The sequence below is a fragment of the Cuculus canorus genome, chromosome 2, assembly GCF_017976375.1.
Source record: "Cuculus canorus isolate bCucCan1 chromosome 2, bCucCan1.pri, whole genome shotgun sequence".
Classification (NCBI taxonomy): domain Eukaryota; kingdom Metazoa; phylum Chordata; class Aves; order Cuculiformes; family Cuculidae; genus Cuculus; species Cuculus canorus.
This window is the reverse complement of record NC_071402.1, coordinates 158,132,192-158,159,853: the sequence shown is the minus strand read 5'-3', so window position 1 is coordinate 158,159,853 and position 27,662 is coordinate 158,132,192. Positions and strand designations below refer to the sequence as shown.

General features: G+C 42.2%; 2 protein-coding genes across 19 annotated transcripts in view; both read left to right on the top strand.

The window, feature by feature from the left end:
• The window catches only part of LOC104056956 (meiosis-specific coiled-coil domain-containing protein MEIOC), a 29,109-nt gene extending 19,686 nt beyond the window's left edge, over positions 1-9,423 (top strand). For 5 of the 6 annotated variants that reach the window (XM_054060060.1, XM_054060064.1, XM_009558262.2 and 2 more), the window contains 5 exons: positions 197-298; positions 842-2,642; positions 8,238-8,372; positions 8,484-8,664; positions 9,122-9,423. In XM_054060060.1, the coding sequence (XP_053916035.1) occupies positions 197-298; positions 842-2,642; positions 8,238-8,372; positions 8,484-8,664; positions 9,122-9,378 (2,476 nt within the window). In that variant the 3' untranslated portion in view covers positions 9,379-9,423. Of the gene's footprint in view, positions 1-196; positions 299-841; positions 2,742-8,237; positions 8,373-8,483; positions 8,665-9,121 lie in introns of those variants that run through there. The other variant, XR_008448779.1, reaches the window with a different exon arrangement.
• Positions 9,424-26,595: 17,172 nt separating this feature from the next.
• The window catches only part of OBSCN (obscurin, cytoskeletal calmodulin and titin-interacting RhoGEF), a 201,046-nt gene continuing 199,979 nt past the window's right edge, over positions 26,596-27,662 (top strand). For all 13 annotated transcript variants that reach the window (XM_054057971.1, XM_054057959.1, XM_054057967.1 and 10 more), the window contains exon 1: positions 26,596-26,832. The gene's annotated coding sequence lies outside the window, so the exon portion shown is untranslated. The remainder of the gene's footprint in view (positions 26,833-27,662) is intronic.

The following is a 27,662-nucleotide window of genomic DNA, read 5'->3' as shown; positions in this document are numbered from 1 at the left end:
CTAGGAAAGTTGTTCTAGTTCATTTAGCCTATAGAATTCACAAATGCAGGAAGAGATTTCTGTATATGGATGGTGAGAATACCTTAAATTCAGAACATTTAGCAGATGCTGCTATAATAAAGTGAAGGTTTAATTCTTTACTGTTTGCCTTTTTTTTAGGAAAAGACTTTAAATTAGGTGTTTGCTTGTTTTTTAGGGCACCAATAAATCTTTCTTATTCTGTCAGTGGCCCTGATATGCTTGGGCTAGTGTCGAGCATTTTAGAGGAGCCAAGCAAGCCAGAACCAGTTACAGATTGGTAAGCTTGTTATGAAGTTATTGTTTATTGCATGTTGGTTTCTATGTCCTTTTGTCACACAGATATGGTATACGTTTTGGATTATTTCCTCTAGTGAAGTAACAAAGATCTTATAAATCCTCCTGAACCATAGAAGTATTTTTCTTTACTTCAATTGTCAGTTAAAAAGAAAAGCAGTAGTTAGAAATGTAAATTTTCTAAAGTCTTACCTCAGCATTTGAGGAAAAATAATCTCATCATAAGCAGTAGGGAGTTGCTTAAATCCAGTCAAATCTAACATATCTAATAAATCCTAATAAACGCTGCAGTTCTGAACATACATAAAATGAACATTGGAGAACAGCATTGCTAGATTTTGCGTAGCATTTACTTGGCTGCAGCAGGAATATTTCCCCCCCTCTCGTATTTTGGAGGAGGGCTGTGAGCAGCTAGCCAAGGATATAATGGGGAAACATGGCAGGAGGAATAATGCTGAGTTGTGAACCCTTTTAGTGTAAGAAATGTGTCAAATAATTACAGGCAGTTTGTTTACCTTTATTACAGGAATTCTCTTTCAAGATTGTTTCCACCTCTGTGGGCACCTGATCTTGGAAGCAATGGTGAATTCTCAGGGCTCTCCTCTAAGCATTCTGGTGAAAGTAAGGGTTTTTCAAACCTGATGGGCACACAGAACTGCTATCAGGAATGCTTGCAGAAGTCTCATGATGTGGAGACGCTCCACAGAGGTTTGGAAGATCTTCATTTAATAGAGTCTTGGCTTTCTCCCTCTGGCCATTGCACTCAGACTGATAATATCCTGAAGAACAGCTACCGTGACAATTCTTCTTTGCAAAATAATAATACAATTCAGCAAGAAGGAGTTTCATTTCAAAATGTAGACTATAACCAGCATTTTTGCAGTATTGACTACATGAGGTTGAATGGAGACTATGAAAAAATCTGTTCCAATTTTACCACTTTTTCTTCTCCAAATGGAATGAAAGAAGGCACAAGTGTTCAGAAAGAGTACTGGAAAATGGAAAGAGCAAGAAGCAAAGTTATAAGAAATGATGTTCAAGAACAAACTAAGTATTCCCCTGATGTTTCCAATCAGCCTATTAATGGTTCTTGGGATGAAGCGTCCCAGGACAACCGCTTGTTTTCTAAGAGACATGAAAGCTTCACAGCTGTTCATAAGTTGCAGTCATCTGTTCATCCACCGCTGCATTTTTTCAGGCAGCCCACTAAAGAAAACAATTTTTCTGGAGGGACAAGTAGAAAACTACAGGAAACCTATGCGCAAAACGGTCACAGCTTTACATTGGGGGATGCTGTTAATAATAATGACTGTAAGATCCATATTAGGCCTAAAGAACACTCTCACAAAGTTTCTGAGTATGATTTATCTGTAAAAAATGTTATGCAAAATGGGAATTTTCCATCATACCATGGACGCACATGGCTGGATGGGAGAACTGCAAGTCCGACGGCTGCATCAGATATCATGTATGGAAAGCAAGTATTAACAAGTCCACAGTCGTCTTCAGGGGTTTCCACCATGTCTGGTGGTTCTCCCACTCATCAGTCTATAACACAATCATCTTACTACTCACAGATCTCGCCTGTCCTCCCTTCAAGGAAAGATGGAAGGTTACAAATACCCAATGGTGTTTCTAATAACTTGGGAGTTTATAATTTTGTCGCAGAAAATCAGAAGCAGATGAAACCCATTGGACGATCACAGCATGATTCATTGACTGATAAGGAGGGGCAGTACCGTAAATTTGCCATTAATTTTCCATCCGACTGGTTAACACAGCAGAATGCTGGAAGTGAGGACCCTGAAAAATACCACAGATTTCCAAGAAAGCAGACCCAAGAAAATAGTAACAAAGATGATAGAAGGGGCAGAAGGAATTGGATTCCTCATTTTGGGTGCACAGTCCCAAACCGTCAGCAGTTCAATATGTTGCAAAAAAACCATGAACGGAATGGTGGTAGCGTGTCAGATTTCATCAATCCTGCTTTTCTTCCATCTTTCCCAATAATGTCTGATTTTAAACAAAATGCCAACTTTCCTCCATTTAATCGCCACCTGTTTTCATCAGCCAATAATTTTTTTCCTCCGTCTCCATTTCCTTTCTCAGAACTCTTTGATCTGTTTCATTATGATGATTTTAACCACTTGAACCCCTTCCTCAATGATCTGTTTTGTGGAGAAATAGCTGCACCATATTTTGCTTTTCCAACACCATTTAACAAGTACAGACCTCCAAGAAACCGCAGTGGACCTGCTAATGAGCTTCATATCCGGCTAGAGGAATGTTATGAGCAGTGGAGAGCTTTGGAGAAAGAAAGAAAGAAGGTAAAACACAACTGGCAATAACTTCCTGTCAAAGCTGATGATTGCATGCAACAGTTTAATGGAGAGTAGGTTCTCTGGGCTGTTTCTCCTTTTGGGAAGGTGAGAATTCTATTGTCGCGTTGTTCGTTTTAAATTCTGAGAACACCAACTCCAACACCTGCGTTGAATACAGTGCTTGTGTTGTTTGGCATGACAGCTTTTGGATCGTGTGTGGCTCTGAGCTTCAATTTCCTTCCCCTTAGACAGGGCTGCTAACACATTTCTCATTATTCCTCAGCTGCCAATGGCCTGGGCAGGTGCACCCTTGCTAAGTAAAAAAACTGGCTGGATGGCTGGGCCCAAAGAGTGGTGGTAAATGGAGTTAAATCCAATTGGAGTATGGTCATAAGTGGTGTTCCTCAAGTTTCAGTACTGGGTCCTGTCCTGTTCAATGTCTTTACTCATGATCTGGATGAGGGGATTGAGTGCTCCCTCAGTTTGCAGATGACATTAAGCTGGAAATGTGATCTCCTTGTGGGTAGGGAGGCTCAACAGAGCAATCTGGACAGGCTGGATCGATGGGCTGTGACCAACGGTATGAAGTTCAGCAAAGCCAAGTGCCAGGTCCTGCACTTGGAACACAACAACTCATGCAGCACTCCAGGCTTGAGGAAGTGTGGTGGGAAAGCTGCCTGGCATAGAAGCACCTGGGGGTGCTGGTTGACAGCGGCTGAATCTGAGACAGCAGTGGCACAGGTGGCAAAGAAAGCCAGTGGCATCTTGGCCTGTATAATAAATGGTGTGGCCAACAGGACCAGAGAAGCGATTGTGTCCCTGTACTCAGCATTGGTGAGACTGCACCTTGAATCCTGTTTTCAGTTTTGGGCCCCTCACTACAAGAAAGACATTGAGGTGCTGGAGTGTGTCTGGAGGATGGCAACAAAGCTGGTGAAGTAGCTGGAGAACAAGGGTTATGCAAGGCAGCTGAGGTACCTGGGGTTGTTTAGCATGGAGAAGGGGAGGCTGAGGGGAGATCTTATCACTGTCTACAGCTCCCCGAAAAGAGGTTGTAGCAAGGTGGGTGTTGGTCTCTTCTCTCAAGTAACAAGTGATAGGATGAGAGGAAATGGCCTCAAGTTGCGCTAGGGGAGGTTTAGAATGGATATTAGGGAAAATGTCTTCACTGAAAGGGTTCTCAGTCTGCCCAGGGAGGTGGTGGAGTCACCATCCCTGGAGAAATTTAAAATATGGGTAGGTGAGGTGCTCAGGGGTATGGTTTAGTGGTGGACAGGTACATCTTTTCCAACCAAACAATTCTATTGATTCACCTACAGTATTTGCTACAAAAATGTTATAACAATTATATTTTATATTTGCTACAAAAATGTTATAACTCCTGCACTTGGGGCACAACAACCCTATGCAGCGCTACAGACTGGGGGAAGAATGGCTGGAGAGCTGCACAGAAGAGAAGGACCTGGGGGTGCTGGTTGACAGCCGACTGAACATGAGCCAGCAGTGTGCCCAGGTGGCCAAGAAGGCCAATGGCATCTTGGCTTGTATCAGAAATGGGGTCACCAGCAGGTCCAGGGAGGTTATTCTCCCTCTGTACTCGGCACTGGTGAGACCGCACCTCGAATACTGTGTTCAGTTCTGGGCCCCTCACCACAAGAAGGATGTTGAGGCTCTGGAGCATGTCCAGAGAAGAGCAACAAAGCTGGTGAGGGGGCTGGAGAACAAGTCTTATGAGGAGCGGCTGAGAGAGCTGGGGTTGTTTAGCCTTGAGAAGAGGAGGCTGAGGGGAGACCTTATTACTCTCTACAACTACCTGAAAGGAGGTTGTGGAGAGGAGGGAGCTGGCCTCTTCTCCCAAGTGACAGGGGACAGGACTAGAGGGAATGGCCTGAAGCTCCGTCAGGGGAGGTTCAGGTTGGATATCAGAAAAAAATTCTTCACAGTAAGAGTCATTGGGTACTGGAACAGGCTGCCCAGGGAGGTGGTCGAGTCGCCTTCCCTGGAGGTGTTTAAGGAACGGGTGGATGAAGTACTTAGGGACATGGTTTAGGGAGTGTTAGGAATGGTTGGACTCGATGATCCAATGGGTCCTTTCCAACCTTGTGATTCTGTAACAATGTCACTGGCTAAAACATTGAATTATTGTTAACTTGGATGTTTTTCATTTATATGATCAATAGAAGATCATTAGCTGCTTGTTATTAATTCAGTAGGCCTTTGATATGGTTCTAGAACCACAGCCATATATGATGATATAGCACACTATACCACAGCTGCTTCTTTGCATACTGATGCTAAGCACCTTAATGCTTTAAATGTTAATTTGGTTATTCCCCTTGCCCCCTTGCTCCCTTCCTTTTCTTCTTCCATATTCTTCCTCTCCAGCTAAATCTTTAACTCCGGTTTTAGAAACTCAGACTCTCCTGTTGCCTGCACAGTCATTTAAGGAGGGGAACTTTTGTGGTGTTTTTTGGTTCATTTTTTGTTTGAGAGTGTTTTGGTTTTTATTTACTGTCACTGTTATAGTAATGTCTTTCCTTTAGTATTTTAGTTTCCTATTTTACTAAAAGTTTGGGTTAATAAAAAGAAAAGCAAGAGAAGAATCCTGGGCACCCTGTACAAGGCTGCAGAGGAAACATACGTGTTTTGAGTAGATATGACTTCTCTCAAAGGATGGCTCAATTCATACTCTTCTTGTTCCTCCCTTTCCTGCCTCGAACTCTCTCGCTAAGAATTGTTGTCTGGGAGGGGATCATAGTCCTGTTAGAAGTGTTACACTTGGGAATGAGGGCTCTGCACTCAAAAGGAGTAGGAGATGCTTTCCCAAGAGGAGTCAAATCTCCAAATTCCGTGCCAGGTTTGGAAACTAGGTTGTTGATAATCTGTGATCCTAATTGCACACTGTCAGAGTGCCTGCCTTCTGCGTGCATGTTGGAGAAGACTCCCCGTTGTTGGAGAAAAAGATAGGAGTCTGCCCACACTGGATCTCTAGAGAACAACATTTCCTTCCAGCATCTTGCTGATAGGACCTCACTGACAGACTTTTGGAGGTGTAAACAGAACTGCTTTGTGTTGCTTGCACACTAGTGCTTTTAAACAAGTCTCCTTTCTGCCCATCCATCCTTCTAGGAATTCCCTGCTACTGAGAAAGGAATTCTTGCTCCTGTGTGTCTGAGACAATAGCGTTTTCAGAAACTCTTGTGCTTTCTGCTGTCACAAAGGTGATTGTTCCAAATATGCTCAGATTTGAGGCAGTTCAGTCATTTGGGAAGACTGAATCATAGAATTAATCACATAATATATATTGAAGAGTTGTTTATTGTCATTTCATGATGTTGTTAATAATCAAAGGGTTTTAATCATTGAACTTGATCTGGTCCATTCTAAGTGATCCAATTTTATTCTAGTGATCCACTCATGCTTTCTCAATCCTTGATTTTGTAGCTACATACTACGCCTGCAGATAGCTTTATTTACAAGTATACACTGTTCTCAGATCTACAAGCCAGTTGCCATAGCGTGGCTTATGTTCCTAGAACTAAACTACTTACTCTTCAAAAAAGAATGTCTGCATCCCAACTTCCTGACAGGGATGTGCTTGGACTGTGTTAATCCCTGTTTGTAGGTACAATTTGAGGCTATGCCAGTTGGCCAGACTTAAACCTCTCACAAGCTGTTTTTACAGTCCTGACAGCCTGAACTGTCCCAGGGCAGTGCAAAGCCCTCTGCTTTGGTGGTGTTTAGCTTAACAGTGCACGTGGCTCACTTGTACGTGCATACATAGGAAGGGACTCTCTTTTAACATTCTCAATGTTTTGATATTTTCACTCTACATGAATTCCTTAAGAGTGGAGACAGAAAGTCTTCCTAACAGGTCTTGCCCTTAATTCTGTCTTGTCTGATCAGTCAGCCCTTTCGGTGCTTGGAATCCTGTTCATTGCAGCTGCTTTGGATTTTGCAGTGACAGTGACCTTAACTTTTATAAATCTCACTTTAAAGTGCTTCCTTTTATAAATCTCACTTTTCCAGGGCTCTCTCAGTTTAAAACATTCTACAAATTGTCTGTATGCAATTGCCTGCACTGTAACCAGGATTTGGCAGATAACAAGTTGAATAAGTGATCCAAAGAAAGAAAGGTCGATGTTGAAAGCTGACAGTAAAGTGTGTTCTTATCCCGTTGCAATTTGCAGTGCAGTTACTTCAGGTATCAGTGACAGAGCATTGCGCAATTGGACATAGCTGTGAGATAGACAGCATCTACACATTGTAGCATGCATTATGTCACCCTGGTAGTTCTTGAACTGGAATCTTTTGGGTTTATTTCCATAGACTTAGCCCATCATCCTATTGTGACTTAGTCTTTGAGGTGATTGGGAGAGGGAAACAATTTCACTACAGGGAACTCTGGCTTTTCCCCTGAAAACTTCAGTTTCAACTGCCCCGTGCGACCAGATCCAGTGGGAGGTGTCCCTGCCCACAGCAGAGGGGTGGGAACTTGATTGTCTTTAAGGTCTCTTGCAACCCAAACCATTCTATGATTAGTACTGCAATTACTTATTAGTTGTAATTCTTAAATACATGGTGTCATTATACAAACTTATGACCCTTTCTCGATCCATTTTTTTCTAGATGTCTTTCAGGCTTGTGAGGGGAATGCAAATGGAGTCATTCAGGTCTTGTAGCACATTTTAGATGAGGACAAAGGCTAAATAATACAAATGTGTCATTAAAGCAAAAAAAAGACTTTAGTCCATATTTTCAATCTGAAGGAGCATATGATGAATCTGGACTTCACTTTGCCTTGAACTGCAATGTGGTACCTAATCGTAGAATCACTAGGGTGGAAAGGACCTACTGGATCATCAAGTCCAACCATTCCTAATAATCCTTAAACCATGCCCCTCAGCACCTCATCCACCCGTCCTTTAAACACCTCCAGGGAAAGTGAGTCAACCACCTCCCTGGGCAGCCTCTGCCAGTGCTCAATGACCCTTTCTGTGAAAAAATTTTTCCTGATGTCCAGCCTGAATCTCCCCTGGCGGAGCTTGAGGCCATTCCCTCTTGTCCTGTCCCCTGTCACTTGGGAGAAGACCCCAGCTCCCTCCTCTCTACAATCTCCTTTAGGTTTAGGCTGGATCTTAGGAAAAAATTTTTGTAAGTGAAGAGTGGTGAGGCATTGACACAGGCTGCCTGGGTAAGTGGTGGAGTCTCCTTCCCTGGGGGCATTCAAAAAACTTGTAGGTGTGGCACTTTGGGACATGGATTTGTAGGCACAGTGGTGTTGGGCTGGCGGCTGGACTTGATCTTCGAGGTTTTTTCCAATCTCTATGATTCTATAGAAGTTGTACAGCTTTGGTTCTGAATGTGGCCATGAACTTTGGACCCTAAAGTAGAGCTGAATTAGGGGCTTACTCTGAGTTTTACGGCATCTCGTTGCAGATCTGGACAGGTACTTGGGAACATTTTTCTGTAAATGTGGTCAGAAGTAAAGATAGGAAACCTACTTCTAATGTATTTGACAATTCTAAATAGCTCCCAAAATATGGATTTTATTATTGTACTAAATTCAACATTTATAATGGCTGTTTATTTCCCCTGCAGACAGAGGCTGAACTTGCAAGGAACTTCCCAGGAAAGCGTGTATCTAGCTCAAATAACACTCCTGTGTCCCGGCTCCCTGCTAACCCATCACGTGTTGATCGTTTGATTGTCGACCAGTTAAGAGAACAAGCCAGGGTAAGCTTTCTTGAGCTGTAATTCCAGCATTTCTTTTTGGGTTTATGGTTGTTTATTTAATGGAGTCTAATAAATACTTATCAGTTTTGGTGTTTTCAATGTATCTGAAAGGTGCTCACGTTAATAAGAAAAATGGAAAGGCTTCGTGGTACCCCTGTACATGGGAGCGTATCCACTACATTGGATCGCCATATGGAAGCCATTAACATAGCACAGGCGAGGCGCAAGGACGAGATTGTTAATGCTGCTGATCCACGGAGACAAGGAGCGCCACGTTATAATAATGAGAAAGGTAACTTCTTTGTGTATCTGTAGTTTTAAAAGCTTTCTTAAAGATTTAATCGTGAAAAGATGCCGTTTGAAATATGCATATTTGAAATATGCAGCAAGAATTGTAACTTCAGCAAAAAAAATTTTGTAAATCTAAACCTATCACTTCTTAAGACTTTAAAGTACTTCAAGAGATCTCATCTGCTTTTTTCTGTTACTAATTTAAACACTTTGAGACATCTTCCATTTTACTAGAAAAGAACTGTAATAAGTGTTCATGGTCCAGAAGGCCAACCATATCTTGGACGGCATCAAAAGAAGTGTGGCCAGACAGTCAAGGGAGGTGATTCTCCCACTCCACTTCTGGAGCACACTTTGTCTACTGGTGATGGGTTGAACAAATACATATAAATTTTTAGTGTATTAATATTGCCAGGCTTGTGTAAGCGTGTAACCTGTAACATCTTTTTCTGTTGTAGGTGTCCTGGCCCTGGCAGCTGCTGTTAGAGAGCTGGCGGCTTCCACCCGCAAGGCTCGCACCGCTTTGTGGTGTGCGTTACAGATGACTTTGCCAAAAACCTCTCCAGGCAGTCCTGTGAAACAAGAAGCTGTTGAAAGGGCATTGCAAGAGCTCTGTCCTCCACACACAAGCACACAAGAGAAAAGTAGTGTGGAGCATGAAAACAAAGGAAGCAAAAAAGAAAAACCTGATGAACCTGCGGGGATTCTGGAATAACAGCAAATAATATCAAAAGGCTGGCAGGAGGGTGGGACGGGAGGGATGAGAGGCCTGCACTGTGCTATAGAAGGGGTTCTTGATAGATTATCAAGAAGCAAAAGGATTAACATAACTGATCAGTGCTGCAATTCTATTACTGTGATTCTGATGTTGGGACATACATCTTGTAGTAGTGTTAATGCAATTTTAATATTGCTGTATTGCAGTGTCTGCTGCATAAGAATTTTGTTAGTGAGAGGAACTAAACAATAGCTGAGCATTTCCCTGTGTGCTTATCCGAAGCCGTGTGCCAGCTGTGAGTCAAGCCATGACCTGAGAAAACAGGGTGGCAGACCTTGATGCTCTTTTTAGTTGATGATACAACTTAGCACACTTAAAAATAATCTGTTTGAAAGGTGTTTCATACTTGTTCAGGGCTTTTTTTGCACCATTATATAGTTCTTTTAAGTGCCAAAGTGATCACTGAGTAGTTGGCATCCAGTCGCTCTGTACAGAGCAGTCCACACTCCTATAGCATTCTTGTGATGGGGAGCCGGATCATTCAGGTTATCGTGAAGTTTGACAAGAATAGTCAATGTTTGTTGTTGGTTGCGTGAGGTGCTTCAGCAGTTGTGCTGTCAAATCGGTTTCTAGCTAAACCAGTCTAAACTGAGCTTTTCTATAGCATAATCCATTTAAAAGTTTACTTTTAAAAACATAAATAAGAATTATGTAGCTTTGCAGTACGTACTGCATTGAAGGACATGTTAGCAGGTGATTAAAAACTTGTCGCTCAGGATTAGAAATCAGATTTATTGATTCCTCAATGGGCTAAAACCCAGTACCTATATAACATAGTATGCACTTAGAGAATTATTGTTTGTTATTAGCATAACCTCATGGTACTATAATTTTCAGAAACATTCCATATTTATTTTAATGTGTTTATTGAATGTTTATTTAAAAATCTATTTTAATAATATAAAGTCAGATATTTTGCCAGATCTTCCGCATAATCAAATTTAATGATTTACTCAGGAAATATGTATATTATTATATAAAAGATACACATGGTATATAGAGATTTTTTGGGGGAAGGGATGTTTGCAAAATATTTACACAAAGCTAACTATATACTAGGTTACCAAAGCTGTTTAACTGATTAATTTTTTGCATGGAAGGTTTAATATATTTAATTGCTGTTAACTAGTCTCCATTCAGTGGCTTAGACAATCAGAAGTGTTGTGTGTTGGTGTGAATGTTCAGGGTGAGAATTAGAAAAGAATGACTAATTCAAGTTTTGTTCTTAGGGCACTTAGAAATATTTTAATGCTTTAACAACTGTCTTACTGTTACACGATCTCTTTAACACACATGAGAAAACAACTTAAGGTTGTTATCAGTATGTTAATGGCTTTGGAGAGCATCTTTTACTTTAAAAGTGAATTATATTGGGGATATAAGCAACGTTTGAAAGGCAAAAATGACATGTTTGGTGTTCTGTGGTGTTCTCTGTTGAACTTGACATTTGTGGGTAAATATATAATTGTTTCCATGTCTGTATTTGCAAAATATTCCAGATGCAGTTCTGTAGTTTTGGATCTGTGAATGTTTCTAGAGCAGATGTGGTCTCAATAGTGCCATCGTTAGCTGTAATGAGGCCGTAGCTACAGAAGGTTGTCAGCACAAACACTGGCCTCATTGCAATCCACTGAATGAAGCTTAAAAGCCAGTTAACAGAAATCACAATCTTGGTTTAGCAAGATGGGGGTTTTTTTCCCCCTAAAAAAAAGTGAGTTCAACTTAAAAGAATATTTTCAGCCTTATCCTCAAAAGCAGGTAATGGAGAAGGTTATTCGGTGTGTTTTCTCTGTGTGCACATGCGGTTTATTTGCACAAACTGATTTAAGGTGGTTAAATTTGTGTTTGTGAAACTGATTAACTGCTCTCCGTGGTTTAAAAAGTGGATTCTGCAGTATTTCAGTTAATGAATAGTTTTGGTTTTTTAATTATGGTTACTGTGTTGTCAGGAAATCAGAATTTGAGTCTTGATCAGCTTTTCTGTTTACAGAGCAGTTGTAGTCCTGCAGGATTGTTTCGTAGTGGTGAATGTATAGGGCATAGTCGGTCCTTAGTCTATTACTTGTATGTTAATTACTATTGTGAAGGAATGTGGTCTTAATTAGTTCATAACATAGTTAATGTGCCTTTAACAGTCTCATTTTTCAAAAATGGTCAGTAGCTGTTCGTTCACTTCTGTTTTCAATTGAAATTTAAGAACGTGTTTCAAAGTTTCAGTGTGGCTGCGTTTGGCAGTAGCTGACAATTAACGTGTGCTGTTCATGTTCCTTCGTTCTCTTAGATGGTCCAATTACAGGCTCCTTAGCAAGCATAAAGCACCATGGCTGTGGAGAGTCACCACAGGTCGAATGTGTTCATTTTACTTGCCATGCCCAACAGACGTGACCGGTGCGCGCTCGTATTGCACTTTGCCTTGCTCTGTTTTCTTCATAAAAACTCGGGGCCTTCATAGCCAAATGATTTTTTGCCTATTTCTTTAACTGATTTGATTATGGACAGTGTTAAACCTTTAAAGACAAGTCCTTTCAGGATGTTTCAGTTTCTGTTACTTTGTTACACACCCCTTTACTATTTTAGGGGGAATAAAACACTATTTTGTAAACTAACCACCTGGACTTGCAGAAGCTTGGTTACAATCATAGTTTGATTTTTTTTTTAACTGCCTAGTGCTTAATTTGGCAACAACACATTAATGCAAATTCTCTAAGTATTGTACTGAATTTTTGGTATGAGTAAGTGCAATGCTTCTGGGTTTAGGAACTCATCGTATTCACAGGTTACATCAGTGGAAGCAGAGTTAAGGTGTTAAGTCACATTTAAGGCAGAGAAGTGTTTTTGTTTTGGAGCTGGATTTGATTTTTTGAAATTCCACCTCCCCACACCCTGATTTGTGGAACAGTTGGGTAAAAATGAGTTTATTCCTTCCTTCTCTCCCTCCTTCTCTTCTTCCTCACAGCTTTGTTGAGATTTACTTATTCTCTTTGGGTTTGTTTTGATTTATGCACTTAAAATTTTAAAGGAGCTGAAGGAAGATGGCAGAGTTGTAGCTAATGATGGTAACGGTGATGTGATACTGCTGCAGTTCAAGAGAACAGGATTCTTGGGAGTCCCTTCTCAAGTCAAGATTATTATCAGAGTGCATGTGTTGATAGTTGGTAGTGAGTCTTTAGTGTTTTGAAATCCCAAGTTGGGGTTGTCTAATACAACACAGATTTAAGAGTTACAATTATTTCTGTGTTCTGTAAAAATAACTAGAGGCTTCTGGTGGTTCAGCCTTGTTGATTCCCAGAAGAGAGGCCAGCATCAGAGTAAGAACTTTATTTTTCTACTTACAGTTTTGGTATTTTTGCTTGTCTACCCACAGGGTCCCTCTGGCAATTAAGTTAGTCTGATGATTATTATATAACTAAAGCTAAGACATTGGTATTAGTTTGTCCTTAATTTTATTAGAACAGCATACAGGGAGATTTTTCTATGTTTGTGGTGCTTGCCTTGTTGTGGCCTTCTCACAAGTGTGTGTATGACTACTGCTATTGTTTTTTTTTAATTCCCAGACTGAATTTTTGTCTTTGTGCTTGGTATTTACCACTGCTACTGATCTTTTTGTCTGTACCTGGAAACACGTAATTCAGAAATTATTTGCCTTACAGTTTGGAAACCTATGCTCTAGTGTTTGTAGTGAGTCTCCTCTTACTATTCCTTAACTTTTCTCTTTGGCAAAGTAAATGAATAGAAGATGGTGAAGATTATGTGAGTGGGAGCCTTTATTAATAAAGGCTGGCTGTTCAGCCTTTACCGCCTTTTGGGAGCAGTGTGGAGATACTCAAAATGTTGTGGAAAGCTTTCTAGCTTCAGTCCTATGCACTCTGTGTGACCATGAGCACAGCTTCCTGTTTCATCTACTGTCCAGGCCTTCTCCCATTCTCCTTGGGGAAATAAAGAAGGAGAGGGGAAATACAAAAACCACGGAAACACTGAGCCACAGGAAAGCCTGCTTTGCTGGACAGGATTACTCTTCTCTCCGGTGCCTGTGGTCAGAGGGATGTGAGCTTAAGGGGCCAGGACTCTCTTTTCTTAAATCATTTCCCTTTTCCCCACCTGCTGCTCGTAAGTGTTGTCAGGTTTCAGCTGCTGAGGCTGTGGCAGAGTTGGCTTGTTCTTGTCCTGGTCTGGTAGCCATCCTTCCACCTTTGTATGTTTTAATCATACAGAGTCAAGCTGCATACCAGACTGAGGGGCTAGAACAGGGCTTGAACAGCTGGTTCAAGCGAACAGGACATGGTCCTTCATCTTGGATCAACATCCCCACCTCTCAGCTGTCGTCTGTAAGAGAGAATGAAGTAGGATTTAAGCTCAGCTTTTCTAGACTTAAGAGTGCACGGCATAGAACTTCCACTGAACTGTTTGTTTTTTAAATCTGCTCTTCCTCAAGTGACAGTGTTCACCTTTGCTCAGTAAGGTGTTCTCAGATACACAATTTGCATCAGGTTATAGCTCTAATTATGTAGGAAGTTGGATATTTTGTTTAAATGCTGTAAAGATTATGCAACAAACAGACCTTAAAGCCTATATGTATTTTTTTTTTTATTAAATTATGTTATTCCCTGTTCTGAGAACTGATTTTTCCCTTCCCTCACACTTCTCTACCTGGGAGCTGTGATGTCAAAATGCTGCATGTTGGAGCAATCCAAAGCAGTAGGGTTTGGTTTCTTTGTTTTCTCTATCTTCATTGCTTTGACAGCGTACACGATCTTAATTAAAAAATCCAGTTTTGCAGCTCTACTCTATGGCCACAGTCTCCCATAGGTTTGGGTTTTTTTCCCATTAGAGTCATTGAAGTGGAAAAACTTGAGTTCCCAACAATGTAATTCTTCAAGTTTGTACATTCTGTTGAGGGAGGACAGGGAATAGTGCATATGGGATCACACAGAAATCGCATCGGTGAATATATATAAAAGCAATTGACTTTCAAATATATGTTTTCATTACTATTATTTTTAGATAGGTGCTTTTGCGATTAGGCTACTGAGGAGAGGGGTGCGATCTTGCTTCCAGTGGAGCCAGCAGCTGTACCAGATCTTCATCTTTATTCGGCTTTGTTGCTTTGTGGACGTGGTATCTCGAGTTAGGCAGGCTGTTTGTACATAGAACCTTAGTTTTCCTTGACCATTTGTTATCCAGAAACTCCAGAAGGAAGCGTTCCCAACGTTTTCATAAGGTTTCTCACTACACTTGACAACATGGAATTAGCCAGATAATTTTGGTTGCTTTTAAAGCTGAGGAATGCACCAACGGCAGAAACTTTGGCTGAATGCTATTGCTGAGTTTCTGGGAATTTTGCACCTTGTTTTATCCTGATCTGCTTCAGTGGAAGTGTAGCCTTAACTGTGGGACCTTCGTTTGTTTCCTGTGCAGTTTATCCATCTCTGTCACCAGCACTTTTTGTTTTGTAGATCATTCTATAATAATGAGGCATCTCTTATTTTTTTGGTACATTCTGCTTTCTAATTTTTTTTTTTAACAAAATAATACATTTGCCAATCGCTTTTATCAGTTATTTAGAATGGAGAGTCCTTATTTTTCTTCATTAGCAATACTATAATCAAAGGTGCAAAAAAAAGATGCATTTAATGTACTTAGTCTGTGCTGTTAGAGGTTGGAAATGTATCAGGTTAGGAGCGATTTTGAAAAAAAAAATAAATTAAGGAACTGGAGCTATAAAACCTCTGCTTGTTTTCCAAATGATCTTTGAAAAGGAAAATCTTTGCATATAGTGTATAAAAAAGCTTGTTAGATAGAGAATAAATCAGTCAACTTAAAATCATTGCCAGGCAAAGATTGCTTTGTGTTTTTTACTGTATGAAATACAACCAATTTAAAACCGTTTATGCACAGTAATATCTTAATGGACATAGTTTTTTTCACAAAATTAGGCTATTTCCAATATAGATGGGGAAAAATAAGTTTCCTTTTATTTTTTATGACAGATATACAAAGATTAATAGTGTCTCTATTTTAATATACTGTTTGATGTGAGCTATATCTTTTTATATGTTGGTCAAACTCATTTACTTAAAATAGCAAATTTTACACTGCTAGTGAAATATTCCTGAAGGGAATGAGTTGATCCATTCAGTAAGGCCCAAGAGAAATATGTGAAACATAGAAGTTAGCTTAAAAAAACCCACACCTCGATTATACAAGATTTTAATCATTAATCACTTTAGGCTTATTTAAATATTGCTGTAAACCAACTGTGGATGTTTGAACGCTGCAAAAATCTTACTTCTACCTCTTGTGTAACAATATTACAATTAAACTGCACGGATCTCGTTGGGATGTACTTTGATATTGCAGGGTGTCAGCACACCTGAACTTGGAATTGCAGCTGCTTTTCCTTTTGTTGTCCTGTCCGTCGTTTTTCCTGGAATGCCTGGGGTGTGGGCTTGTTCACTTGTGTGAAGTCACTTCAGGCAAACTGTGCACTAATACGTGGTTTCTATGAAGCAAAAGGTACAACAGGCAAAAAGAGATTGAAAGGTTTGTGTTACATATATGAAAGTCTCAGAAATCTGAGAATCCTGTAACAAATCGTGGCCAGTGTAATTTTTCCAGTATTTTTATGTATGTGATTGGTTCCTTTTATTTAAATAATCAACTGTGTTGTACGTGTGTCCCTAATAAATAGTTACAGCTTCTTGTTTTGTTTATTTTGACTCACAGTGTTTATTGGCTGCTGTTCTCAGTGTGAGATGAATTTAGGTTTGGTAATTATGCCTCAAAAAAACACGTTATGCATTTTACTCTAATACAGTTACAATAATTAAAATACTTCATGTTTTATGAGACTGGTTTATTACTTCAGCAAATTCTGTGGAAGAAGAACAAGTTTTGGTTGGCATTTGTCATCTTGGGTTCTGAGAAATAGCTTTTGATCTGGATATAAGGTCGCACAGAGACGAGTTCTGAAAAAGTAGAATTGCATCAAATAATCGAAAATGAAGGACAATCCTTAGTAAGGAATTTCACTAAGTCATATCCATCACTTCAGGCAGTACTACTGACCGTGGTGGAGGGAGGGAGAGTCTTGATGAATTTTGGAAGTGTTTTTCAAATTAAATCGCTTTTCCAGGTGTCACAGATCTGGTTTTATTGGAATCTGACTTGGAAGCTACAAGGAGGAGCAGAACTCCTTTATGCTGAATGTCCAAACAGACATTGACAGATAACGTGCTTTGCAGTCAGTGATCTTGCTTGTTCTCTTCTGCCTCAGTAAATTGAGGTCTATGGAATCTCTGTACTCTGGAATTGCACACAGGTGCTGTGTCTGTGTGTGCACAGCAGGTAAGTGTAGGCCGTCAAAAAATGAAATGTATTGCTGATTTGTTGTGAACACTTGTGTTTATTTGCACCGTCTGCTGCTCTTTGGAGGCTCTGGAGGATCTCTTCTGTTCTATGTATTTCATAGAATCATAAAATGGTTTGGGTCGGAAAGGACTTTAAAGTCCATCTGGTTCCACCTTGCCAGGGACAGGGACACCTTCCACTAGATCAGTCAATTGAGGGAGGTGATTCTTCCCCTCTACCCTGCTGTCATGAGATGCCACCTGGACTCCTGTGTTCAGTTCTTGAATTCCCAACATAAGAATGATACGGTACTGTTGGAATGGGTCAAGAGGGACACAAAGATGATCTGAGGGCTGGAGCACCTCTGCTATGAGGACAGACTGAGAGAACTGGGCTTGTTCAGCCTCAAGAAAAGAAGGCTGGGAGGGGGCCAGTACTTGAAGGGGCTACAGGAAAACTGGGGTGGAAGGTTTTACAAAGGCATGGAGTGAAAGAATGAAGGGGAATGGCTTTAAATTGGAAGGGGGACTATTTAGGGTAGACATTAAGAGGAAAGTCTTAACAATGATGGTGGTGAGACACTGAAACAGATTGTCCAGGGAAGTTGTGGCTGCCCCATCCCTGGAGGTGTTGAAGACCAGGTTGAATGGGGCCTTGAGCAGCCTGGTCAGGTGGAAGGTGTCTCTGTCCATGGCAGGGGGGCTGGAACTGGATGATCTTTAAGGTCCCATCCAACCCAAACCATTATATAATTCTATGATCAAGTTGCTCAAAACTTCATCCAACCTGATCTTGAACTCCTCCTGGGAAGAGGCATCCATGACTTCTCTGGGCAACCTGTGCCTGTGCCTTCAGATGCATTATTTTTCCTTTTTTTTTTTTTTTTTTTGTCTTCAAATGTGTGAATTTTGAATGCTTTCAATTAACATTGTTTAAAAATCAACCTAGGAGACTAAATGTTGTCAGACTAATTTGGAGGTAACAGGCTAAGGGGAAAACATTTCTGTGACTGGTTTCCAAAGTATCTTCTCAGGCAAGTTGCCAGCGTAGTGGTACTAAAATAGTTGCAACTATTCCATTGCAGGTGTTTTGGAACAAGTATCAAAGCAACTGAGCTGCATTGAGTCAAAGCAGTGATACCTGTCAGGACAGGGATGTTTCTCTAATGATCTGCTAAACAAACAGCACTTTGGAAATCCTCTCCAAAAAAGAAAATAGGATTTCTTGATTCCATGGTTCTCCATATCTGTTTGCTTGGCTGACCTTTATGAAGATGTTGAACTTGGTTGAACTGTTCTGATTTGAAAAGCAGTCCCACACAAACATGCAAACGTTGTTTCCACAGCACTAACTCAACTTATTGAGGAGACCTTTGGTTTCTTGCTGATGAATCACGTGTAGGCATGTTGTTGGGCTGATGGTTGGAGTTCATGATCTTGGTTTCAATACAGGATAGGGGATCATGTGATTAGCACCAGAGAGGGACTTGGGGGGTGCTGATTGATAAGAAGCTTATCTTGAGTCGCCAGTGAGCGCTCGCAGCCCAGAAGGCCAACTGTGTCCTGGGCTGCATCAAAAGAAACATAGCCAACAGATTGAGGGAGGCGATTCTGTCTCTCTACGCTGCTGTTGTGAGATCCCATCTGGAGTCCTTTGTCCAGTTCTGGAATCCTTAACATAAGATTGATGTGGAACTGCTGCAACAGGTCCAGAGGAGGCCACAAAGATGATCAGAGGAATGGATCACCTCTGCTATCGAGACAGGCTGAGAGAGTTGATGTTGTTCAGCCTGGAGAAAAGAAGGCTCCGAGGAGACCTTATTGCAGCCTTCCAGTATCTGAAGGGAGCCTACAAGAAAGCTGGGGAGGGACTTTTTCCAAGGACCTGTAGTGAGGGGACGAGGAGAAATAGCTTTAAATTGGAAGGGGGAAGATTTAGAATTGACATTAGGAAGAAATTTCTCACGATGAGGGTGATGAGATGCTAGAACAGGTTGGAACTGGATGATCTTTAAGGTCCCTTCCAACCCAAGCCGTTCTATGATCTTAAGGGTTGCTTCCAGCCATAAGCATTTTCTATACAGTTCAAGAGTATTAGGTTGCAAAAGATTCACAGCCTAGGTGGTTAATTCCATTAAATTCTCTTGAAGAACATGTAATCTTGAAAGAAGTGTCAATTCTTGTGCTTTTTAAAGAAAAAGGTTTGCTGCATTGCACTTGCCTGAAGAATCAATGATTCTGCACGTGGATTCTGAAGAAAGGTTAAAACTGAAATGTGCGGTTTATTCCTTTAGGATCAGCGGGCGAAATACAGAAAACGGGTATCTGAGTGGAAAAATAAGAGGTTGAATGTAAAGATCTCATTCCAGCTGTTGAAATGATCAGCTAAGAAAGTGACAAGTGTTCATCTATGCTGTTTTAGTTTCTTCACTAATGTTTTGTCCTGGAAATGGATCTCTCTCACACTGGTGATAAAAGGGGAGCTGCTGTTTCATTCCTCAGAGCTGACCCTGCCTTCAAAATTTTACTACAAAACACTATTTCATAGAATAATTTCAGATTGTATGACTACCTGCCAAGTTGTTTCTGCTGTTGTTTGTGGTAGATATATCCCAGATCCTTGTGGCTTGGGTAATATGTAACTCAAAGGCAGCTTCCCCCCTGCTATCCTGTGTTTGTGACCTTCCCAGGCTGTGATGTGAGCTGAAAAATAGCTGTTACAGCAAACCATTAATATTGCGCAGTAAGAACTCTGGAGCTATCTCATGAACTGCAAACTTGAATATGAAATTGGTAGATTTTTGCTTTTGACAAATTTTTAACTCTCAGCTGTGGTTTTACTGTTTTGCTCTGGGTGATTTAAGAAAACTTAAATATTGTAGTGCTTTTTTTTTTTTTTTTAAAGTTGTTCTTATTTTTCTTTTCACAGATTTGAACACAAGTCAGGAGCCACTATAGTTTCTACTGAATTTCACTGCAGTAGCAGGGAGATCGATATGAGTGACAGGACAGATGGTTTCTAATTGTAAAATCAGGGCTGAGAAAAATCGTAGAATCATATGATGGTTTGAATTAGAAGGAACCTTAAAGCTCATCCAGTTCTACCTCCCGGCCATGGAAAGGGTCATCTCCCACTGGATCAGGTTGCTCAAAGCCTCGTGGAACATGGCCTTGAACATCCCAAGGATGGGGCATCCACAACTTCTCTGGGTAACCACTGCCTGTGCCTCACCATCCTTATAGGAAAAAATTTCTTCCTAATATCTAACTTAAATCTCCCCTCTTTCAGCTTAAAACCATTACCCATCAACATATCCCTGCACTCCCTAATAAAGATCCCTTCCCAGCTTTCCTATAGCCTCCTTTAAGTACTGGAAGGCTGCTGAGGTCTCCCAAGGCTTTGTTTTCTTCAGGCTGGACAAGCCCAACTCTCAGCCTGCCTTCATATGGGAGGTGCTCCACCCCTCTGATCTTGTTCCTGGCCTCCTCTGGACTTGGTCTAACAGATCCATGTCCTTTCTGTGCTGAGGACTCCAGAACTGGACGCATGACTCCAGGTGAGGTCTCACCAGAGCAGAGGGACAGAATCCCCTCCCTCGCCCTGCTGGTCGTGCTTGTTTTGATGCAGCCCAGAATATGCCCAGAGGCAATGGGTATAAAGAGGAGAAAGTGGAGAGAAGATTTAGACTAGATACATGGAGGAATTTCTTCATGATGAGAGTGGTGAGGCACTGAAACAGGTTGCCCAGGGAAGTTGTGGATGCCCCGTCCCTGGAAGTGTTCAAGGCCAGGCTTGGGAGGTGTCCCTGTCCATGGCAGGGGGGTTGGAACTAGATGATCTATAAGGTTCTTTCCAACCCAAACTCTTTCATGGTTCTATATTTCATTTTAATCAGAATCACTTCAAAATTTAATTTTGAAGACAGTTCCTGGCAGCAATTGTGAAGAAAAGCTGGATTTATGGATGTATAAGTGAAAGCTTTCCAGGATACTTAATCACCTTGTAAATGATTGACCTGGGTTCCAGCTGAGGCGAATTTAAGGACTGAATTCTGCTGTAATGCAGAATGAAATTGCCCTACTTGGATTCTAAATCCCTTGTGCGGGCAGTCTTTTTGTTTCGAAGTGCAGATGTGCGTCCTGTTGGGACACAACCACACCAACTGTAACCAAGAGTTGTATAAATAATTGTGTAAATATCTATCATTAGATAGATATTTATTGTTGGATAACTTGCAAAAATTTTGCCTTAAAGTTTAAGGGAACACTTAAGGTACATGAGCCAAGCTTACGTGAGCATGGACATCAAAGGACACAAAGTCACCCCCCAGGTACTTTGGCAATGACCGCAGGAGTCTGCAAATATTATGACACCCACCGTGGGAAAAGGAGACTGAGGGGAGAACTCATCTCTTTTTACAACTCCCTGAAAGGAGGTTGTAGCAAGGTGGGTGTTGGTCTCTTCTCCTGAGTAACAAGTTCATTCCAAAGTCACTGGCTGGCTGCCAAGAAGGTACATCTTTTGTCTGTAGCCATCTCTGTGCTCCAAATGCTTATTCATGTTTTGCAAAGCCCATTTTTGAAGGAGAAGTGAAGCAACCTTATTTTGTTCCCTTTTTGATGCTATGGATTTGAAGCTGGCAATGAATCGGTGATAAGCCTTTTTTTTTTTTTTTTTTTTTGGCAAGGAAAGTTTGGATTTTTTGCCGTTTTGGACCAAACGATCCTTGAGGTCCCTTCCAATAAGATATCCTTTGGTTCTGGGGTTCTGTGATCTGTCGGAAATAACTAGAGATCTAGGACTGGATAGGATGGGTGGACTGTATCAGGAAAGGGCAACAAAGCTGGTGAAGGGGCTGGAGAACAAGTCTTATGTGGAGCTGCTGAAGGAACTGGGGTTGTTTAGCCTGGAGAAAAGGAGGCTGAGGGGGGACCTTATCACTCTCTATGGCTGCCTGAAAGGAGGTTGCGGTGAGGTGGGTGCTGATCTCTCCTCCCAAGTGACAGGTGATAGGATGAGAGGAAATGGCCTCAAATTGCACCAGGGGAGATTCAAATTTGACATTGGGAAAAATTTCTTCCCCAAAAGGATTCTCAGGCCCTGGCAGAGGCCGCGCAGGGAGGTGCGGGAGTCCCCATCCCTCGAGGTGTTTAAAAGACTGGTATGTGAAATGTGTGGGGACATGATTTAGTAGTGGACAGATACGGATGGATTTGATGATATCAAAGGTCTTTTCCAGCCTAGTGATTCTGTGATTCAAAGCTCCATGACAATATGCCAGGGGGCTATAAAGACAAGGATCCTCTTTTGTATTAGGTAAACACGTTACAGTATGCTAGGATAGTAAACTCTTTGGACACTTTCTCCTTGGCCCACAGGAGGGATTGTCCTCCCAGGGTAATAGAATTGCACGGGTTTTCTGGCCAAGGTATATTTAAAAGCTTTCCTAAAAATAAACACCGGCTTCCACATGTCTCACTCCCTGGCAGAAGACAAAATAAGAAAATGTTTCTTGTCCCTCTCTCTGAGGGACACCAGGTAAACCATGGAAACAAGCTGTGCTGCTGGAAGCCCTTCCAAAAAAACATGCCTTCATTTCAGAAGTGAACAGGATCAGAGGTTGTGGTTTGGAAGCCAGGCAGAGGCTTTTGTATTATCATTAGGGAGGCTCTGCAAAGGGATCTGAACAGGCTGGACCGCTGGGCTGAGACCAATGGCATGAGGTTCAACAAGGCCAAATGCCGGGTCCTGCATTTGGGGCACAACCACCCTATGCAGTGCTACAGACTAGGAGAAGTCTGGCTGGAAAGATGCTTGGAGGAGAAAGACCTGGGGGTGTTGGTTGACAGCCGACTGACCATGAGCCAGCAGTGTGCCCAGGTGGCCAAGAAGGCCAATGGCATCTTGGCTTGTATCAGAAATGGAGTGACCAGCAGGTCCAGGGAGGTTATTTTCCCTCTGTACTCGTCACTGGTGAGACTGCACCTTGAGTACTGTGTTCAGTTCTGGGCCCCTCACCACAAGAATGATGTTGAGGCTCTGGAGAGTGTCCAGAGAAGAGCAATGAAGCTGGTGAGGGGCTGGAGAACAAGTCTTATGAGGAGCGGCTGAGAGAGCTGGGGTTGTTTAGCCTGGAGAAGAGGAGGCTGAGGGGAAACCTTATTGCTCTCTACAACTACCTGAAAGGAGGTTGTGGGGAGGAGGGAGCTGGGCTCTTCTCCCAGGTGACTGAGGAGAGGACAAGGGGGAATGGCCTGAAGCTCCGCGGGGGAGGTTCACGCTGGGCATCAGGAAAAAATTTTTCACAGAAAGGGTCATTGGGCACTGGAACAGGCTGCCCAGGGAGGTGGTCGAGTCAGTTTCCCTGGAGGTGTTTAAAGGACAGGTGGATAAGGTGCTGAGGTGCATGGTTTAGGGATTGTTAGGAATGGTTGGACTGGATGATCCAGTGGGTCCTTTCCAACCTACTGATTCTATGATTCTTTGATTACAGGGTTGCCAAATGTAGATGAGGCATCTGCATTTGTCTTACAATTCACATCTCCAGATAGTGATTATTGTATGTTAATTACCTAATCCTTCTGCAGGGCTCTGGCAGCAGAGCCTGTGCCGAGTTGGTTATTTACCTCTAAATGTATGGTGGGGAATTGTGCTGGTATTTGTTGTGAAGAGAAGCATCAGTCGTGTGGGTCCAGCATTTACCGATAGTCTTTGAGCTGCTAATTGTGACAGTGGTAAAAATGGATCTGACTTTTTGATTCTTGCATGTCCAGCTGACTCCTTATATACATTTGCCCAGGGAAGCTGTGGCTGCCCCATCCCTGGAGGTTTCAAGACCTGGTTGGATGGAGCCTTGGGCAGCCTGATCTAGTGGGATGTTCCTACCCATGACAGGGGGTTGGAACTAGATGATCTTTAAGGTCTCTTCCAACCCAAACTATTCTATGATTACAGAAAATGGGGAAGAACTTTTTGGATTGTTTCTGAGCAACTCCTTGAGGACAGCAATGTGTGGAGTCAAAGATACTCTTAGCTCATTTAATCCCATAAGAATCCACCTTGTGCCTCTGGCAATTGTTGGGCTCCATGGTTAGCTGGATCTCACAGGGCAGGGAAGCGTCAACAACGTTGCTTCAGGGGGATTGGGAACATTTATTGGTTTTCATTTGCTCCAAATGGGGTACAGCTTTATCTGAGTTCCAGGTTGGGGGTAAACCTTGAAGTGCAAAGCAGGACTTGACAGGAAATAATTTCTTTTTATGTTCAGCTTGTGCTGAACTTAATTATCCTCTTCAGAAATGAAGTTGTATTGATCCTTCCTACAGGGTCTACAGGAAACTGAGGAGGGGCTCTTTATCAGGGAGTGCAGGGAAGGGATGAGGGGAAACGGTTTTAAGATGAAAGAACGGAGATTTAGATTAGATCTTAAGAAGAAATGCATTCCTGCTAGAGTGGTGAGGCACTGGCACAGGTTTCCTAGAGAAGTCATGGCTGTCCCATCCCTGGAGGTGTTCAAGGCTGGGTTGGATGAGGCTTTGAACAATCTGATCCAGTGGAAGGTGTTCCTGACCACAGCACAGGGATTGGAACTGGATGATCTTTAAGGTCCTGCACCCAACCATTCTATAATTCAGGTGTGCTGTGTTTTGTTGCTTTTGTCTGTCTTTGGGGGGTAGGTGTGTGTTTGTTGGTAGGTGTCTGTTCCTGCCCCACCAGCTAAAACTTTAAACCATCTTCAAAACAGGGGTAAGAACCGAGAAGAATGGTCAGCATCTTTAAAAATGAGAAGATGATTTTCACAAATCTGTTCCTAAACATTTGATGAAATTACTTAGTCCATGCACAGACAGTTCAGAAGTCATATTTTTTTCCCCTCCATCCTACAACTTTATAGTTGTTTTTGCCCCAGTGGGTAAATTCTGACTTTTCTGTCTTTAGAGGAGTGGGGAGCAGGAGGCATTAGTTTGCAAAACTTCTGCAGTGTCTCAGGTTTGGTTACTGGTGGGTGGCATAGTTAGATTTTAGAGGTGGGCCCCTCATCAGAGTCACAAGTCAATGCTACCCTTTCTGTTCCCACTTTGGAAGATGATGGTGTGTTTTATGCTTGCTGTGGCTTTTTCCTCTTCCATCCCTGGATCAGTCCTCCAGTAGATGACAGCCCTGCTCTCAGCAGTTCATTGCATGGGATGAAACATGATCTGCTTCTAGAACTACCTACTGCCCGATTTCTTCCCTGTAGAGAAACGAGTCCTAGGACAGCTTCAGTGTCTCCTGCTCACCAGCTTTCTTATCCTTGATCATCCCTTTGCACTAAGTTAAGGAGGTCCTCCTCATTTAGGACAAGAGGAAGTGGCCTCAAGATGCATCAGGGGAGATTTTGACAGGATATTAGGAAAAATGTCTTCCCTGAAAGGGTTGTCAGTTATTGGTACAGGCTGTCCAGGGCAGTGGTAGTCACCATCCTTAAGGGTGTTTAAAAACCACGTAGACATGGCACTTGGCAACATGGTTTAGGAGTCACAGTGGTCTTGGGCTGATGATTTGACTTGGATGGATAAATGATCTTGGAAGTCTCTTCCAACATTACTGATTCTATGATCTTATTGCTTTTCATCCTTGACACCTTCTTCTTGAGCTTTTCTCTATCCCACTAGCATTTGGACCATGCTGGATGTTGTCCACCTTTTAGTTTTCAGTAGCCATGTGCCCTGTGAACCCAATGCAAAACTTAGAGGCTTCAAGAGTTGAGATTCCTACTGTGTACAAGGCAGAAACTGCTGCTCCTGTTCCCTGACAATACAGGACACTGCAGCTTCTGCAGTTCCCACTCTTTGATTCCTCTGACTCTTTCAGCCCCTGCTTTCAAAACCCTAAATAAAACTCCCTTTTGCTGCCCTGCTGGTGTTTTTACGCCCCGGAATATGTGCAAACTAAACATACTGTTTCATCACCAGTTGACCCATGCCCTTGGACTATGCAGCGTGCTATCTGCTTTGTTTACTACCAAAAATAAGCGTATCTCCTAGTTGACTGCTGATAGCCACACAGAGGTAAAGTGGTTGTGGAGAGTCCGGTGGACTCATTTCTGCTAATGATAGAGGAATAAACCTTAAGTTCAAAATACTTTGGTTGCTAATAAAGAGTTGGTGTGAACTACTGGCGAGGAAATAATTAAAAAAATATGGATATTACTGGTAAATTTTGAAAGATTATCTTAAGCCTCTAATATGGGATGTATGTGCAGCTTGTGCCATTTTTGCAGACACTTCGGATTCATGCGGCGCAAAGGTAGGGAGAATTAGGCTTAGGTCAAGAAAGGGGTATGCTTAGGTTTGTTAACTTGCCATTTACTCAGCATTGTATCAGCTCTTGCCTGGGAGGTTATAAATAAACCTACTATTGATCTGATGTCTTTGGAAAAGAATTCCTTTCTAGTGAGCAGCGCCGATAAGTTGTCAGCTCCCTGTTCCTGAGTCCCCATGTCACATTTATCACTTGGCTTTGGGGTGGACTCTTGAGGAACAGTTCTGACCCACTCTGTCACTGCAGCCTGTCCCACACACCACCAAACGAACACACTTCTGATGATTCCCTACCCTCCACCATTGCTCAACCATCCCAGTGAGTCCCTAAAATGATGCCCTTTTGCCTCTCTCCTGCGGGAAATTTAATCTCCCCGGTAAATGACACCCAGAGCTATTTTGGAGCTGGACTGCAGAGGGAAAGCAAAGCATGTCAGCAATTTGACTGGAGGAGGAGAACCCAGAGGAGGGGTGGGGAGGTGGGGCAGCACAGCCCAACCGTGAGCAGCAAAGCCACTGCCGGGGGGACTTGCGGGGACCTTCTGCTGCACATCCCTGCCATCGCTGAGGTTTCTGTTTTATTTTCCTGGAGGGGAAAGGGGGGAGAACCAAAACCAACATGGTCTCCCCATGTCCTCTGTTCCCCTTTTCCACCTTCCCCCTTCTGTCCCCTCAGTAGGAATCGGCTTTTTCTCACCTTCCTTAGTGCTTTATTTCTCCTCAGAACCTGACAAGACTCCAGGTAAGTCCCAAACCTTCAGCTAAAAAGAAGTGGACTTGGGAATGTTGGTATCCAGCGGGAAGTGGAGAAAGTTTTTAGCAGTGGAGGGAAGGGTGAGTTTGTCTATGTCAGTGTTTCTATGCTGAGGTACGTCTTGCTTTATGAAACATATTTGAAGATGGTGATGAAGGCACAGGTAGTGAATCCATCCTTTGGTCTGAACTGAATGTGCATTGCTTTGCTTAATTACTTCTGGCAATATTATCAGAAGAGCAAAGATCAACCTTTAGACGAGAGGAGAAACGAGAGGAAAATCAGGCTTAAAGCCATTAATTCTTCTTGATACATTTTGTCCCCAAATGTTGGAGATGGACTGTGTATGGAGGTCTTGGGAAAAACATGATTCTTGTGGAGAGGTGGCAGCAAGGAGTGTTTCAAAGAGTTATTTCTACGGCACAATCTCAGTGCTGGTTTTTTTTTTCAGCAAGGGCTTTTTTTCCCCCTAATCTTCTCTCCAGCGTCAATGCCGGCTCATGCTGCAACCCCCAACCCTCCTCGCATTTCTACAAATGGCTCTGACGAGAGATGGAGCTCAACAGCTGAGGTTATTTTTGGCCCTACAGCTCAGTGAGGTAGAGTGACTGTAATGACAATGACGTCCACTTGTTAAAATACAAGGGCTTAGGTCAGAGCCTCACTGTTAATTGTCTCTGAGGGAATTCTTTGTCCCTATGGGAGGTGTGATCCCACAACTCCCTCGCGTAGGAAATCACACATGCTCAAACTGGAAGCAGTGTTTCTGGCTTAATAGAAGTGAATTTATTTTTCTGTTAATGCAAAGGATTAAAGGG